At 38.5% G+C, this 15,628-nt stretch overlaps 1 protein-coding gene across 1 annotated transcript in view; it reads left to right on the top strand.

Annotated features, from left to right (window-relative positions):
- The window catches only part of cfap20dc (CFAP20 domain containing), a 31,637-nt gene extending 18,377 nt beyond the window's left edge, over positions 1 to 13,260 (top strand). Inside the window, exons 13-17 of the mRNA XM_065954778.1 lie at positions 524 to 898; positions 2,666 to 2,905; positions 7,005 to 7,066; positions 11,754 to 11,848; positions 12,673 to 13,260. Coding sequence (XP_065810850.1) covers positions 524 to 898; positions 2,666 to 2,905; positions 7,005 to 7,066; positions 11,754 to 11,848; positions 12,673 to 12,791 — 891 coding nt within the window. The 3' untranslated portion in view covers positions 12,792 to 13,260. The remainder of the gene's footprint in view (positions 1 to 523; positions 899 to 2,665; positions 2,906 to 7,004; positions 7,067 to 11,753; positions 11,849 to 12,672) is intronic.
- Positions 13,261 to 15,628: the final 2,368 nt, after the last annotated feature.

Raw genomic sequence — 15,628 nt, 5'->3', positions numbered from 1 at the left:
ATCCAGCTGCCGTCCTCAGTGAAGGAGCCAGTTACAAACTTTTCAGAATCACGTATCTTTCAAGCCTACAGGGATGAGTGTTTGATATTCCAAACTTTGGTTTTCAGCTGAGTATTCCTTTAATGTTAAAAAAGACACATGCAGTGTCTCTATGTGCTGCGTGTTATGTAACCTGATTGGTAGGCGACAACTTTTGAACTACATCACTGAGTGTTAACTTAAAATCTGAAGGTGGGAAACGTTAGCAGACTGAAAGAGAATGCCATTAGCCTTTTTAAATGTGAGGTTAATTTAAAGCTAAGCCACCAACATCTTTTCAATCCCTTTGACTGTTTGCCATCTCATTATCACGGTTCATTAAGCAGACGTCTTATCTAAAGGGCAGAACACAACATCAAAGTTGTTGAGCTAACATCGGAACCACTGGAAACAGTCTTATAGGTCATGACTAATCATCCATTTTATAGTGTGTTTTACAACCATTTTAGGTCAATATTTATCCTATCCCCCGTATTTCTTTCAGGATAACACCTACATTGCCTTCCAACAAAAAAGAACTAGCGCTGAGTCCAGCCCTTCTACTCCCAGATCTCCCAATCCAGCTTCAGATGTACAACTTGAAGTCCATCCTGAATGTCTTAACATGGACCAACGAACACAAAAAGAGCTCAGTCCACCTGCCGCTAGTAAACACTCTGCATCCAGAGAAAGAGCTCAACCTGCTGGGATTGTCCCCACACGCTGCCTCTCACCCAGCGCAACACCCAGCAGACAGGAACAGAAGTGTGACCCATGGGGATTTGAGGTAGTGAGCCAAGTTCTGGTTGGTAGCAGCAGTATATCGCTTTCTCGGAGGCTCCTGCAAGAAGTCAAGGGGAAGGATCCCTTAAAACCAAAGGTACTGCTTAATTACCTAATGACTATTATTTTAGCTCTACACCTTATTATTAACAGAATAGCTGTTTATTGGCCAGCATCTCTATTTACCTCCACTGTGAAATGCCCACGTTTGCTGCCTAATTGTCACAAAAAGACTTTGCCAATTTGGATAACCTCTCACTGTGTCAACATTCACAAAATAAACAAGTTCATTATTTATCACACACTCACAAATCAGCTAAAATAAGCTTGACATACAAACAAACACCTCCTATGTTTGCAATGGCAAGATGAGTTTATTAATTTGTATCGCTATCACTTTCTGATTGAAACCTTAACACCGTTGTTGAGAAGAAAAAAAAAGCAATACACTTGTTTTTATTTAGATAAGTCCTAGACAAAGATGTTGATGTAATATGGATGTTTCCTTCTTTCTTTGTAAGATTTTGTATCCTGTGAAAAGTTCTGTAGAAGCTAAAACATGTAGGAAATTATCCCTAATTAATCAAATGACTGTGTAGAATAAAAGAGGCTTCTTGAAGACTCAAGGATAATTAAGTCTGCTGCTCCACAGATCTTTAAGCCGTTTTTAATAAATGCTTTCCTTTTACAACCAGAGAACATACTTCATAGTCTAAGTCTAAGCCTCTTAAGGAACCCTATAGGCAACTGTTTCCATCAAAAACAAGCTTTGATTCATCCACTTTACACTGCACAAAACAGCATACTGACAATGTTATATATCAAATAACTGGAGGAAAAGTTACAAACCTACAGGAGCATCCATAACCAAAGATCCACTTATTTTTTCTAAGAGTTAGTGGAAATCACATCAAAATAAAAAAAATAGGTTGAATGATCTTTCCAGTCTTCTCCTGACAAGGTTTCTTGATACAGCCTATTGAATGAACATTAGTTTAATTCAATTCCATTAAATTATTGTTTATAGTGACTTTCAAATCAGTACCACATTCTTCAGTACTTCAGGTACTTCGGCTCTAACCAATGATTCACAGAAACAAACATTTTTCTCTTTATTTTAGGTGCCCAGAGTTATATGAGGCCTTTCACAACTTTGCAGGTTATTAAAAGCTCTGCTTGTGTTCTGTATAGATGTTTCTCCTTTGCCAAAAGTCATGTGCGGTCACTGCTTATTTGGGCAGATACAGAGGACTTGTGTAAAGCTTTGTAATGCTGTGTTGAAAACAGATCAAACTTTGGGTCTGCTACAAATTGAGGTAGGCCGCTGCTCTAGTTGAAAAGATCCAGGATCAGAGAACAGTCAAACTGCGGCGATCACAAGGCCTAAAGGGATATCTGTCACTTGGCTGTTGGTTTCTGCATTTACACAACTCGCTGCTGGGATGTATCCCAGCATCCTTGATCAATGCAGCTCCAGACTGCTGATATGTGCCAAGTCCAGAAGGCGACATGCAGTGAGGGCTTTGACTGAAAGGTTGTCAGAGGAATATGACAAGGAGTTTGTTTCACTCCCTGCAGTCCTGGTTTATTGACTGACATAGATCCAACACCAGGGCAACACCAGGCTCGTCACAAATCAAGCTCTCTTGGATTAATAGATAATCTTTTACATTTCCTCAGAGGGTCAAAACAATGAATTATGTCCAGCAGCGACTTGAGCTTTGTCTGGGACTACTTGTCTTCTGTTTAGCCTGACATTTCTTTGTTGGTTGCAGAGAAACATCTTATCATAGTTTTGGATTGGGTGTTTGTGTGTCTCTTTTGGCAAGTATTTTTTTATTTTTATTGTTTGATGGTTTCAAAGGATGTAGGAGAAAACACACTGAAGTCTGCTGGTCCCAGGAATCCCCGATTACTCTCGCTTAGCAGTCTGCGAATACACGGGGATGACGATGATGAGCTTCGAATGCTGGCAAGCCTGAAAAGGGAGCATGAGGAAGATGAATGCAGATCCTCGAGCCTCAGAGCATCTCAGATCCACCAGTGCAATGTCAGCATCAGCATGAGCAGTGACGACACTTCAACCTGGACCCACATCTCCACGGTCTGCACTATCACACTCTGCCCCTCTTGATCTTTTATTCTTCACTAAAAAGCAACACTCATGTGCAGCTCGTCCACTATTTACAATCATTAGCAGGTTCTCCCTCTTTCGATCTCCCATCTTGAATAATTTTTTTGACCCTGGCTGATCCTCGTGCTTGCGAAATTTCCATTTCAAGCCCCCAACGTATGCCACCATAAAGTGCTAATGCACCTCTTTCTCCTGCATGTTTTCTGAATTACAGAAAATTATGGAGATAGAAACAGATTAATTGGCCTCTTAAAGCTCTAAAAGTAAACTGTCATAATATCTCCAGTGACTTCCCCCCAGTGACTGAAAAATGATTTAGGGCATTTGAAATTATCCCAATAAGTCTTTTAAGAATTCAAAGATGGCAAAGTTTGCTCTTGGCTATTGAAGGTCACTTAGATCTTTGGTCCATTAGCATAAGCGCGTCACACTTAAGGAACTGTGCTCTTCCTACTCCCAGTGGGTCCTCTGTTGGGTGCCCTGTGAAGGCAGTCATTACAGATGGTCCAGTTATAGTTCTGATTGCATTTCTGTATATACAGGGAGACGATATTATACTGAGATTCCAGCAGAATACAATGAATAGAGGTATTACCACAGGGATTATCATTGCATGGTACCTTTTTTGAGGACACAGTGATGCGGCCACTCATAAAAACATGTAGCTTTAGACCTTGTGATAGGTAGAGTTTTCCACTGGGATTGGATAAAATTTCCATCTGACTTGATCTAACCCTGAAGTGATGTTTTGAGATTCGCATGCAGTGCTTTACAATTCTAAATACATATGGCAACAGCACCACCATCAGCATATTAAGACACGTTTGCAAATGAAGCAAGAAGACGAGAGATAGAGAAAGTAACCACAAACCAGGCCATAACGTTCCAATTTTAGCATCTATATCTTTTATTAAAAAAGGCACCAATGAGTGTATGTGAAAGATTAAAGAAGAGGAATTGAGATCTAGAAGTAGTCACTGACTGGGTTTGGTACTCCTCCACTAGAACTGAAAAAAGCCTTTCTTTCTCCCTGGATGCTGTGATGCACGTGGCCCTGCCGTTGCCTTCCATGCTGCCGCTGCTTCTGTCTGCTGCTGCAGCTGCCTTATTAGCTCAGATGTAACTTCAATCCCAAGACAACTGTGTGCTATGCTTCAGTTATTAGGTTGAGCACCACCACCTATGCATCACTTTGCAGATTTTATTATTGTGTGAATCTAAATCTCAGACAGCCAAATATTTGGTTCTAGGTTTAATACTGTACATGTTTTTTCCTATGCAGATGTTGAATAGTTTTGACGGAAAAGATGGCTATCAAATATATCTTATGGTGGGATGAAATGCTATTAATGTTTTTAAGAGGGGTTTTTTTAGGTTTATTTCTGATTTCTGATGCTGTGTGAAAGGCTTAATCCAATCTCATGAATTTTCCGAAAAAAAACAAATATTTTTATAAAAGGTAGTGAATAATTATTAGATTTGGGTTTTCATACTAAGATAGCAAGACCTTTCTCCTGCTGTTTGAAATTCTGCCAGTAAGTGGTTATGCTTAATGCTCTTACAATAGATAATTATGTATTTCTGCTTCTCATGGCAAGAACAAGTTTAGTTCAGAAACCACTTTTTTTTTTTTTCAATTCTTTTCTATTCTACTCAGTTTGTTGGTTGGAAAAGTATGAAGTTGGAACACGCCCTTCAAAGGATTTCTTCAAGTTGATTTACCATTAGATTAGGAATTTGGTGTGACTATGTCCCCCACAATATACATTTAGAACAACAAATTTAAAGTCTTAAAGGAGAGTATCTGGAAAGTATAATGTTTCTAAACATAGAGCAATTCACTCCTTGTTAATTCTGAACAATCTAAGTCTAAGCAATCTAAGCAATAAAAAGAGTATACAAAGGAAAAGCAGGAAAATCTGCTGGTGTGCAGCTGATCAAGCAGCCATCACCTAGGAACTGCGTTGATAAATAAGGCGGTGAGGAGGATGTTAAAAAGTAAAAATTTGGCTGTAGTACTGTTTTGTTGAACATCATTGCCAAACAGGTCTATGTAGCCCAGAACTGCTGTACACTAAGTGTTGCAGCCGAATGATTTGAACTAAAGGGTTTTTGTCTTCATAACAAGTTAGTTGGAGGAAGCTCAGGGACAGAAATGATGGAGTCTTCACTAATGTTGATCCAAACCAGGCTCAGGGCCAGAAATGATAGAATCTACACTGACGTTGATCCAAAACATTTACAGCTCTTTGAGGTTTTCTGATCTTGGTAGTGACATAACAAGATGGTAATCAGGTGTTGACATGCAGCATGATTGCCAGAGTAGATAAATGGTTAAGCATCATGCAAGGAAAGTAGTTACATAAGAGAGATACCAGATTAAAGAGCCAGCCAGAAACTGGATTAAGGACCATGGCCTGTCCATACCTGATGTGTAGACACTTACAAGCTTACACTTACTTCACTTACAAGCAGCGTGTGCAGCTATATTCACACCCTTAACCATTACTAAGATGTTTAATAAAGAGGTGTTTTCTGCTCTAAATATGTCATTAATTCTTGGTGATGTATATGCACTTTATTCACACCTTTGAACTGTCTTCGATTATGTAGTTCCTGTAGGTTTAAAGGACCATTCGAGGCACTGGGTTTAATATAACGGATAAAGCACAAAACCATTTCAACTCTGACCCCACAAGAAACTCATCATCATCAGTCCATATCACCTTTAGAATCCCACTGGGAATTATCATAGGGCCCTTTCTTATTTTAGAGATGATACTGGTGCACAAAATGTACTTAGGTAATGAAAGGACTAAGCTTTCCACATGTCTTCTTCTTCATCAGTGTCATGCAATGTAATAGCCTTTAAGCAGGCACTAGACTTAAACAGCCTCCTGAGGCTGTAATGTGGTCTTTAGCTTTGACAAGATGGAGAGGGTAACATACTTATGTGTTTCTTACTGCTGAATATTAATACACATTGAAAGTGAAACTGTTCTAATTTTCCAGCTCAGTTAAAAGTATCTCATACTCACTTCCCTTGACAAGTTTAGCTGTTTAGTTCATGTGTTTTGAAAGGCCAGATAACAAATCAAACTTAGCTCCAGTATTTTAGAACCCTAAACTTACTTGTACTCTAACCATAGGTCACTAAAGTATATTTACTTTTCTGCTTGATTGATAGATTTTACAGTTCCATTTATCTTATGTTCACCCTTAATTGTTCGCCCATGATTTCTGCATCTTACCGTGTTCTCCATTTTTCCTTTGTGTGTTTTACTCATGTTTTTTTGTGTGCCAGTGATCTCCGTGTCCTGAACTTTACTAGCATTACCATGAAATGTGGAAACTTTAAGCACTATTTGTTGTTGTGCTTACGTTTCTGTGTAAATGTTCTCTATCAAGTAGAGCTCCAGATTTTTTATTCCTCCAGATTTGCATTGTAGTTTTGCATGTGATATTTGGCAACTGAGTTGATGTTCTGGGTAGTTTATCGGCAATATAAATGTTGCCCCTCACACTGCATTTAAACCAGAGCAACTCTTCAAGACATCAATTATTTAATTGTATGATGTTTTAGTTGACTTAGTTGATGAATTCACACAGGAAAAGATATTATGTACATATTCATATGTCTCGCTGTCCAAAGATGCAACTTGTATTCCAATGCTTGTACAATCTGACGACCCATCAACAATTGTTCTTGACATTATGAAAGTTGTCATGCACACAACAGTGGAAAAAAGGACCTGTGAGAGTTTATCTGTCAAGAAATACGCAATTTCTGCTGAGAGACAACCATCATTTGTCAAGCGAGCTTAAACCAGTCTGTTGATGGACACAATGGCCTTTGTTACTATATTGAATGAAATAGGTCATATTTAATCTAAGAAACACTTACAATCCTGAGGTTCTGTGAAGGTACATTATATTCTCTCAATGCCCTAATATGTCACTTTGGGGTCTGTTAAAGTTGATTGGATATTTATTATTTTGTTCGGAACAAGTACTTGGTCTTTAAATATGTGGACAATATTTTTTAACATGTCTTTCTTTTTCCTCATAGCCAGCTAATCAGGGTCACCATTATCAGAAGGAAATGAACCCCCTCTTGCAATCAAACCCCAGGTAAGCAAGCACTCGTCACTGACATTTCCAGCAAATGTGTTCATTTTTTATACACGTCATGAAACGGTTGAATGTCACACATTTTGTATGTTTCCTTTTTTCATTCTGTGTATTGTGCATAAAGGTGAAATTCAGAAAAATTCACAAATGTGAACTGGTCTTCAACTTTCTAGTTATTTTTAGTATTTTCAAAGTGTGACAACAAAAAATGCTTCCAACCAACCAACCACTTGGTCAACTGCTAGGTTACTTGTTGTAGCTAGTCCAATCTTCTAATTCATTTAGTTACTAGGTAAACATGATAACAAGACAAGGGGTGATATGATTTAATAGCCAAGACTCAATTCATGTGCTCAACATAAACTCCCATCAAGTTTTTTATACTGACACCATTGCAGATTTTGAACATACCACGTTTGCAGCATCCATCTTGGTTGCACCCAAGTGCACTTTTATGATACACACGCCCCACATTTAATAAAAGTTTGTGAGTGGTTACCCTGATCTAAATCAAGCCACATGTAAGTTAGTCTCAAAGAAAGAGAGACCAGGCTTACATCTCCAGACCAAATAAAACATGAGCTTGCAGAGGCTTCACATTCCCAGGCTTCAGTCACCGGGATATGAGTACAGTTGTTGACATGCTGTCTCCAAAAAAAGGAACTTTTTTGGCCTTGGTCATTTCCGAGAAAACTGAAAGTCATGCTAATGTATTTTCTTACAAAACATGTCCTCATGTAGCCTGTATATAAATTTAGCTGCTTGTACATGAAAGTCACCCTCAAATTCTTAATCAGATGGTAACGAGTGACTGTGGAATTAAGGCTAAATGTCAACTGTCAGAAAGATATGCAGACGGCGGGCTTATCTCACTCACTGATGAGTAAAAATAAATTGAGATTCTGCCAGGTACTGTAGCTTTCTTCTCCCTTAACTGCTGTCATTTTCACATGTATGGATTGTTTTTCACATATTATTGTGCTTGTAAGACAAACTTTTTAACGACTTATTTTATATATGAGATAATTAACGACGCTACTACATTTTTCATTCCAAGTCTTTAAATCCAAAGCATGTGTGAGACTCACCATTTATCCTTGACTTTCAGCAGCAAAATAAGGTGAAATCCATCATTGATGAAGCGAGGGGCCGACTTGAGCACGGTCTGAGCTTCAGTGGTTGGAAATGCAGAGCAGCCACAAGACATGTTTCACCTTGTTTCACCTGCCTACAGGTTAAAACCACAGTCAAGTTAAAGTTCTGAGCTCAGAAAGTAAACACATTGACGTATAGGCTGATATTACCGGAGGAGAGAGAGAAATGTACAACTGCTATTACAAATATGTGGAGAAGTGTATCCACTATCAACTTCAGAAAACCAACAAATGGACTGGATTAGAAACCGACAGAAAGTTGATGCAGTTTGACAACAAAAAGAAGAAACTTTGCAAATGAACAGAAATGATGTAGCCCACAGTGTAATTTTATCAACGTTAAAGTCAGATCAGGTTTTTGTTAAGTTTCTTGCTCAAACATTAACAATGGGAAGATGTTGTAGTTTTAAATTCATTCTCGCTGACTGACATCAGTGCAGTATCTGAACATGACTTATAAGCGCTCTCTACCCATCTCAAGAACCCGACCATGGCAGTGTGTGACAGAACATGTAGTTCCCCTCAGAGGTTTCTGGAGCCCCTTTAACGCCCGACTGCTCGCTAATGCAGAGCCCTGTCTCTGCACAGCTCCATCTCTATTGTGGGTGTACACAACCACACGGCATGTTACAAAACAAGACAAAGGGATTGCATCATAGCCCCGCTACTCAAATTGCGCAACCATCCTCTCAAACATGTCTGATTTATTGATGAAAAGCAAAGTATCCTGCTGTTAAACACATATTGTCTCTGGTTTATTCAAATATTTGGCTTGTTTTGTTGTTTTTAAACTCATAATGAGTTTTTTTTCTTACATCTGATCAGTAGAAAGGGACAGTTTTTGATTTGTTTGGAGTCATACTTTCTCCGTCTCTGGGCGGTTTAAGTACTTGCTAAGGTAATGCTGTTTGATTGAAGGTCCTCTGAAATGAAGATTACAATTGACAGTCACCTCAAACAAACTCCCTGCCTTGTCTCACATGGCACGACAGAATCCACAGCTGTACTACTGAAATTAGACTTTGAAGCAGGCCTTGATTTACATATTGAAGAGCAGCTGCACGGGGTTTTGTCGTTGTTTTTTTCCTTTTCTTCCAGGCGCTGCTTCCTCAGACACCCATACAGTGAATTCTGTCATGCTATTTTTTTCAGAGTCCTGGCATCACTGTAGGGCTTCCTCTCTGTTGAGAGCTACAGTTTTCTTGACAGCTAAAATGCTCTTGTTTCTGTGCTTAATGTTGCCAGGGCTTTTTCGTGCATTTTTTAACATGCTCCTTTGCGTGTGTAATACTTTTGTCTGCTTTTGGCTGGCAAATGCGAGTATGAAACCGCAAATCAGGCTGTCAGAGAAACCCGGAGTAGCAATTCAACTGTTTTACAACTGTGGAATTCACCGAAATTGCCAGGGTGTCAGACAAACAGAGTTGCCTTGATACTGTTACATTGGTAAGCTTAATTTCAATATACTTAAACGCTATGCCAAAACTGTGTACAGGCTCAAATTAAATCAAACTAATTCATTCTCTTCATCACAGGTTTGTATCTGCATTGTAATGACTAGAATGTAATCACTCTTACCAAGTCCCACTTAACTATCTCAAGTCCAATTTGCAGCTCTGTAGCTCAGGCCTTTGTCCTCCTAAATTGCTTCCATTAACTTTTGTACTGTGCTGCTGCCTGTCACATAGTCGGAGGGGTGTTAGAGATGGGTAAATGCCTTTTGTTAGAAAGAAAAATCAGAGCCAATGTACAGAGCCAATGTACAGAAACTTCAAAGGCATAGGGTCAAAATTAATATATTTACAGTTAACTCTTAAACACATGGAGAGATCTAATCAAAGGTAATAATAGTGTTTGAAAGTGTAAATCGTTGCACTGTTTTTTTGATGTTCACGGGGATACATCAAATCTGTTGTGTCCACATAGCTCGAGCATGTACTTATAAGAGGATTCAAATTCAATTGGAGTTTTTTTTATTTCTATTTAAAAAACAAACAAACATTTACAATATTGTTCATTGGTTGAGATTTTGACTTCCCTTGTGCAGTTACAGTTCAAGATACCATGTCACTAAAATTAGAGGTACTTACATTTTTAATGATTAGAATGGTTTTTAATGGTTAGAAAAAAAAATGATTGCATCTCATTGATGCGGTGGCTCTGAAGGTCAACTGCAAAAACATTTCACTAAACCCACAAATATTTCACAAAAGACAGAAATATGGATATATGAAGCACAAAAACATCCCATGATTTTTTTCATGGATTAGTTTTTTGTTATAGTAAATGATACTGCATTTTATGACATTCTGTTGTAAATCGTAACAGGGTTTTGCCTTTAAGGAAATGTGAAAGGTTTGTAGCGTTTAATTATTATTTTTTTGCGTTTAGTGAATTATTTTGCAGTTTGACCTTCATGGCCACTGTACATTAAAAACCTAATACACAGGGGCGTTAGTAGCCCAGTGGTTGGGCCACGCCGACCCATGTGCGGTGGTCCCGGGTTCGGGTCTGACCTGTGGCTCCTTACCCACATGTCATCCCCCACTCTCTCTCTCTCCCCAGTTTTTGACTCTATCCACTGTCCTATCTCTATTTAAAGGCATAAAATCCCCCCCCCCCCCCCCCAAAAAAAAAAAAAAAAACTAATTAACTAATAAACAGTGAAGTTAATCAGAAAAAAAAATAACTAAAATGTTCATGTGTTAAAATAAGCGGTTAAAGTTTGAACATGTTAAGATATATCTTGATAGTGAATGTGCTTTTTAAACACATTATAAAGTGGTTACTGAAAGCACTTTGTTTCACAGATACTTACATTACCCATCATTTCATGTCTTGATGCTGAGGTAGATAAAGCCTTAATGAATGTATAAGTCGCCGGCTGTCTGCTGAATAATGTACAGAAGAAGATTAGAGCTCCTCATTAAATATGCTATGTTGTGCTTTTACGAGATGTTATGTCCGAAGGCGAAAGATGTAAATGGATAATTGCAACTATGCTACTGATGTATTGCCTAAAAAGCATTCTACTTAATCAGATAAATCTTGCAGTGATCCCAGTAATAATTCATTTTCATCATCTCCATTTCTCTCCATCTAATCTGCTACTCCATACTTAAAGAGCCGTGTGTGACTCAAGTGCAGAATTACAATGTATGGCTGCAGCCTGTGCGTTTTCCTCCGACTGGGATGATAAACTCATTTAAGAGTGAAAGGAAGTCCCGCTCTCACAGGCGCTGACAAGGTTAAGACCTCTACTCGGGGCAAGAACATGGACACTTGGAAGTCACAGCTTGAGTCGGAATCTAATAAATGATCCTTCAGGTAGAACGGCGAGGCTGAGTTTTCGGCAGAAGTGGCTCAAGGACGACAGAAGCTCAGATGGGCTATTCAGAGAGCACACAATGATGGTACTTTCATTGTTAAAATGTCATATAGAGGCAATTTGATGTGCGGGGGCACAGTAGTGGGATGATGCGTGTAATGGCATGTGTTGTCATGACTGTGTGCCTTTATGGTCTTCACCCTAGGGAGTGGATGGATGTGCTCAGCCCGCCTATTATGCCTCCCGGCCAGCAGAGAAGGTCAGAAGACACGTGGAACAATCTGGGAAACTTAAACACAGGTACAGTAACCTTAATGTTAGTGTTTCTTTTCCCCAGGCAGAAAACAATACAATGCTTTTACACGGACCACACTAATTGTGCAAAAGCAGAGAACCAGAGGAAAGCTTCACTGGTGTCAGAGCTTACATCCCTCTATTAAAGACTGCACTCAGCATGGGATGGAAAAGCATGAGAAACTGTATCTAATTAAGGGTAAAAAACCCAGGAGAGTGGAGCTCTCTGTCCTCCACATAACTCCATAGGTCAAAAGAGACAGGCTCATTACAGGTCTGTACCCCCCAGACACACCGACAAGGTTAATTGACGAAACCTTTGCAGTTTACAACATCATTTTTAAACCTCTCACACAATGTGTCTTATAATTAGTTTTCATTATCGTCGCTAAAGTTCTGATAAGATAAAAAATGTTCCTCCCGGAGCATCCCGTAACCTTTTGAGCATTTAACTGCCTGTCAATTTAACAGCTAAATTCTCGTGCTTTAAAGTAGTGGGGATTACAGGGAATCTCTTTACAGCTTCATAATGTGGTACCGGGATCTGGGTGTCTTAAGTCTTGATTGATGAGAGAAAAAAATGGCAGCGGCAGAAAACTTTAAAAATCCACCTGAGTCTGAAGGTCACCTCTCCATCCACACTTCTCATTTTATTCCAGAAGCAGCTGGAATACGCCTTACATGGTACATGAAAAAGGCAGCATGCGTTTTACATTTGTATGGTTTTATATCTGTGAAAGGATTGATTTGATTTACTGTTGCACTGTTACATATGCATATTTTAGTAGGTTTTTTTTGTATTTCAGTGTATTTTTCTTGCATTTTTACAGGAAAGGATGAGTTGATAAATGAAGAGGAGAGCGAGGAAGACTTTTTGAATCTGCTCTATGATCCTTGCCTGAACTGCTATTTCGATCCAAAGACAGGGAAGTACTATGAACTAGCTTGACTCAAAGCTCAAGAGAATCCCAATGAATAAATCAGAAGTCATTGATAGCAGATGAATATCTTCTGGATTCTTTCTTTGGGCCTAGTGTATTGATCAGTGATGAATATTGCATTCACAGAAAACTCTTCCGTGTTGCAGCTTTTTTGTTTCTTATGGACTATGGGTTCCCTTTTGTTTTTCCACTTCCAAGTAGTGTCATGTTCGTGTGTAAAGGAGTGGGTTTCAGTATATCAGATGCATGCTTTTTGCAGGAAATTGATTTGCTCATTCAGCAGCACATCTGATGGTGAAGAATGTCTTTTCAGAAGTCTTGGCTGTATGAATATGTAAGCCGTCTGTAGTTAAAAGAAGCTCCAGGATGTTCTTTCTAAGTTTCCTGATTTCTAAATATATCCCAGATTGGCATTACTGTACAGGTAGTTCTGTTCCTTATTTATCATAATTAGTGTAATAAAATATGTGAATGTGTGTCCGCTGTGTGTGAATGAGTATACAGATTTAATATGCAGTTTTAAGTGAAGCGTTCTGGTGTTAACAAAGCTGATCTCATCATCACATTTAATGGCCTTGTAACAAACTAACAGAAAGTGAAAGCTTTGGGATGATGAATGTTCCACAGATAAAATGATATGTTGTTGCTATACCTGTTTTCATATATGGACCTCTATCCAGGACTTTTTACATTTAGGTTTTAAGGCCTGTAATTGTAACCAGTAGTAACAGCGAATGAGCGGCTCACAGGGATGACAGCTCCTTTCATCAGTCTTGCCAAAAAAAAAAAAAAAAAAGATCACACCTTATGAGCGTCTGATGCCAGATTGATTCATCAATTTCAGCCTGAGATAGATAGTTGCTTCATTCTGGCACGGGGGAAAAAAATGAAACAAAAGAAAGGAAAGACTAATATTCATTTATCACATTCTGATTCAGTTTTAATCAAGAAAAATATCTATTAGTCACTAAGCATTTCGTTTACACAGCCAGCATACTGAGCTCGGGTCATTCCAGGTTGAGCTTTTAGTCAAATCCTAACACAAAGGTCATGTAAACAAACAAGAGGAAATTTATATGAGACCAACAATTGTTTTGGAGAAAAAGTACATGAATCTCAGAAGCCCTAAGCAGACATGCATCTGAACATTTGATTTATTCAGGTGATAAAAAATAATTTCTGGTTGTTTTTCTCAAGGTACTGACTATCCCACTATCCCACTTTTTTCACTATCCCAGGATTTCCTATTATAAAGGATAATTGTATTTCCATATCTCAAGATAAAATAGCTTGTTTTCTCATGATGAAAGAATAATTCTCTGGTGATCTAGAAAACAAAAACAATAGGTAGGTCACTGTGACAATGACATGCCATTCTGCCACTGATCACACTATTAAGGAAAGTTAAGTCTACTTCTGCTGTATGTTTGTTTTTGGTTTCACTTTTAGGATTTGAGATGAATAAGTCACGACCACAGGAAAAAATGAATTAAAATATATGGCTGCATCTACGCTGAGGGCTGGCTTCTGTAATGAAGAAACTATGAGACCTTATAGCCTAATATTGCACAGTTCGTATTTAAAAAAAGATCATGATAGTAAGCCTTGTCTTGTTGTTTGGCTGACTTCTAAAACGTGGGTTTTAATGCCAAATATGTTGCAAGGAAGCCAATAAAAATAATGTTATCAAATTTCAAAGGCTCCTTTTCTGGACAGATAGTCAAGCTGAAGGCTCTTTGTTATAAAGTATCGACAAATTGTTATTTGAAGGTGTCTTTTTAAGGAAGAGGAAACGAAGACTGAACGTGACGTCTTCTGAAAGTGGGCGTGGAAAAGGCTGCTTGTAAATATTAAGATCGCAACAGGTGAGAGAAACAAGGAAGTAAAGAACCATGGCGTTTCACCTATAGCGAGCTTACAGGCGGAAAACATCTGTTACTAAGTACACATTTCCTCACTGAGTTGGGGTTTTACTTTAGTTAAATAAGAAACGATGTGCTTAGTTAATGTTTCATAATGGAAGTAGGCTAAACTGGTTGGACAAGCATGTCAGAACAACAGGTAGGCTAAGCTATGCATACACTTGTAAAACGATCCATTAAACCCTGGTATTTCTGATGTTTTGTAGATATTTTGAACTCACAACAAAACAAACTCTTCGTGGTTATGATCGCAGTAACAAAGTTTCTTCGTCATTAAATTCCTCCGTTGAAAAGTTGACAGACAACAGCTGGAAGTAAAAGGGCTGATATGTTTGGTTATTTACTTCCTGGATGAACACTGGGTTACATCATGCTGTGGGATTGTTAAGATTGATGTACTTTGCCTTCAAAGCTTCACTTCAGAGGGAAAAATGTTCAAACATTTTCACATTAAATACACTCCCTGTTAGAAGACGCGTATCACCTTTTTTTATTGCTCAAAACAATTTTACAGATCAAACTGGAATCAAACACGTTGCAAAACTCACTTCGCGTTTGAAGATTACTTAGGAAGTGGACTGTTTATGAATTACTAACAGCACTAATGAAGTGTTGTACTTTGTAATTTGAATTTCACAGATGTAAAGACACTAGTTTTCTGTGGAATCCATTGTAAGTCATCCCCTCACAAAAGATAATCTAGTAAAAGCACAGACGAGAAAAGTTATAGTGGAGTTTCTGCATGCTTAGATTTTTTAGAAGTTTATTTTGGGGCTTTTTATGCCTCTATTTAGAGATAGGACAGTGGATAGAGAGAGTTGGGAATGAAATGCGAGAAAAGGAGTCTCGGGGTCGGATTTGAACCTGTGTCGCCCGCTTGCAGGACTTTAGCCTTTGTACACAGGGTGTGCGCACCAAACACT

Source organism: Labrus bergylta, chromosome 5, assembly GCF_963930695.1.
Source record: "Labrus bergylta chromosome 5, fLabBer1.1, whole genome shotgun sequence".
Classification (NCBI taxonomy): Eukaryota; Metazoa; Chordata; class Actinopteri; order Labriformes; family Labridae; genus Labrus; species Labrus bergylta.
The sequence above is the reverse complement of the archived record's forward strand: the minus strand, read 5'-3'. Positions and strand labels throughout refer to the sequence as shown.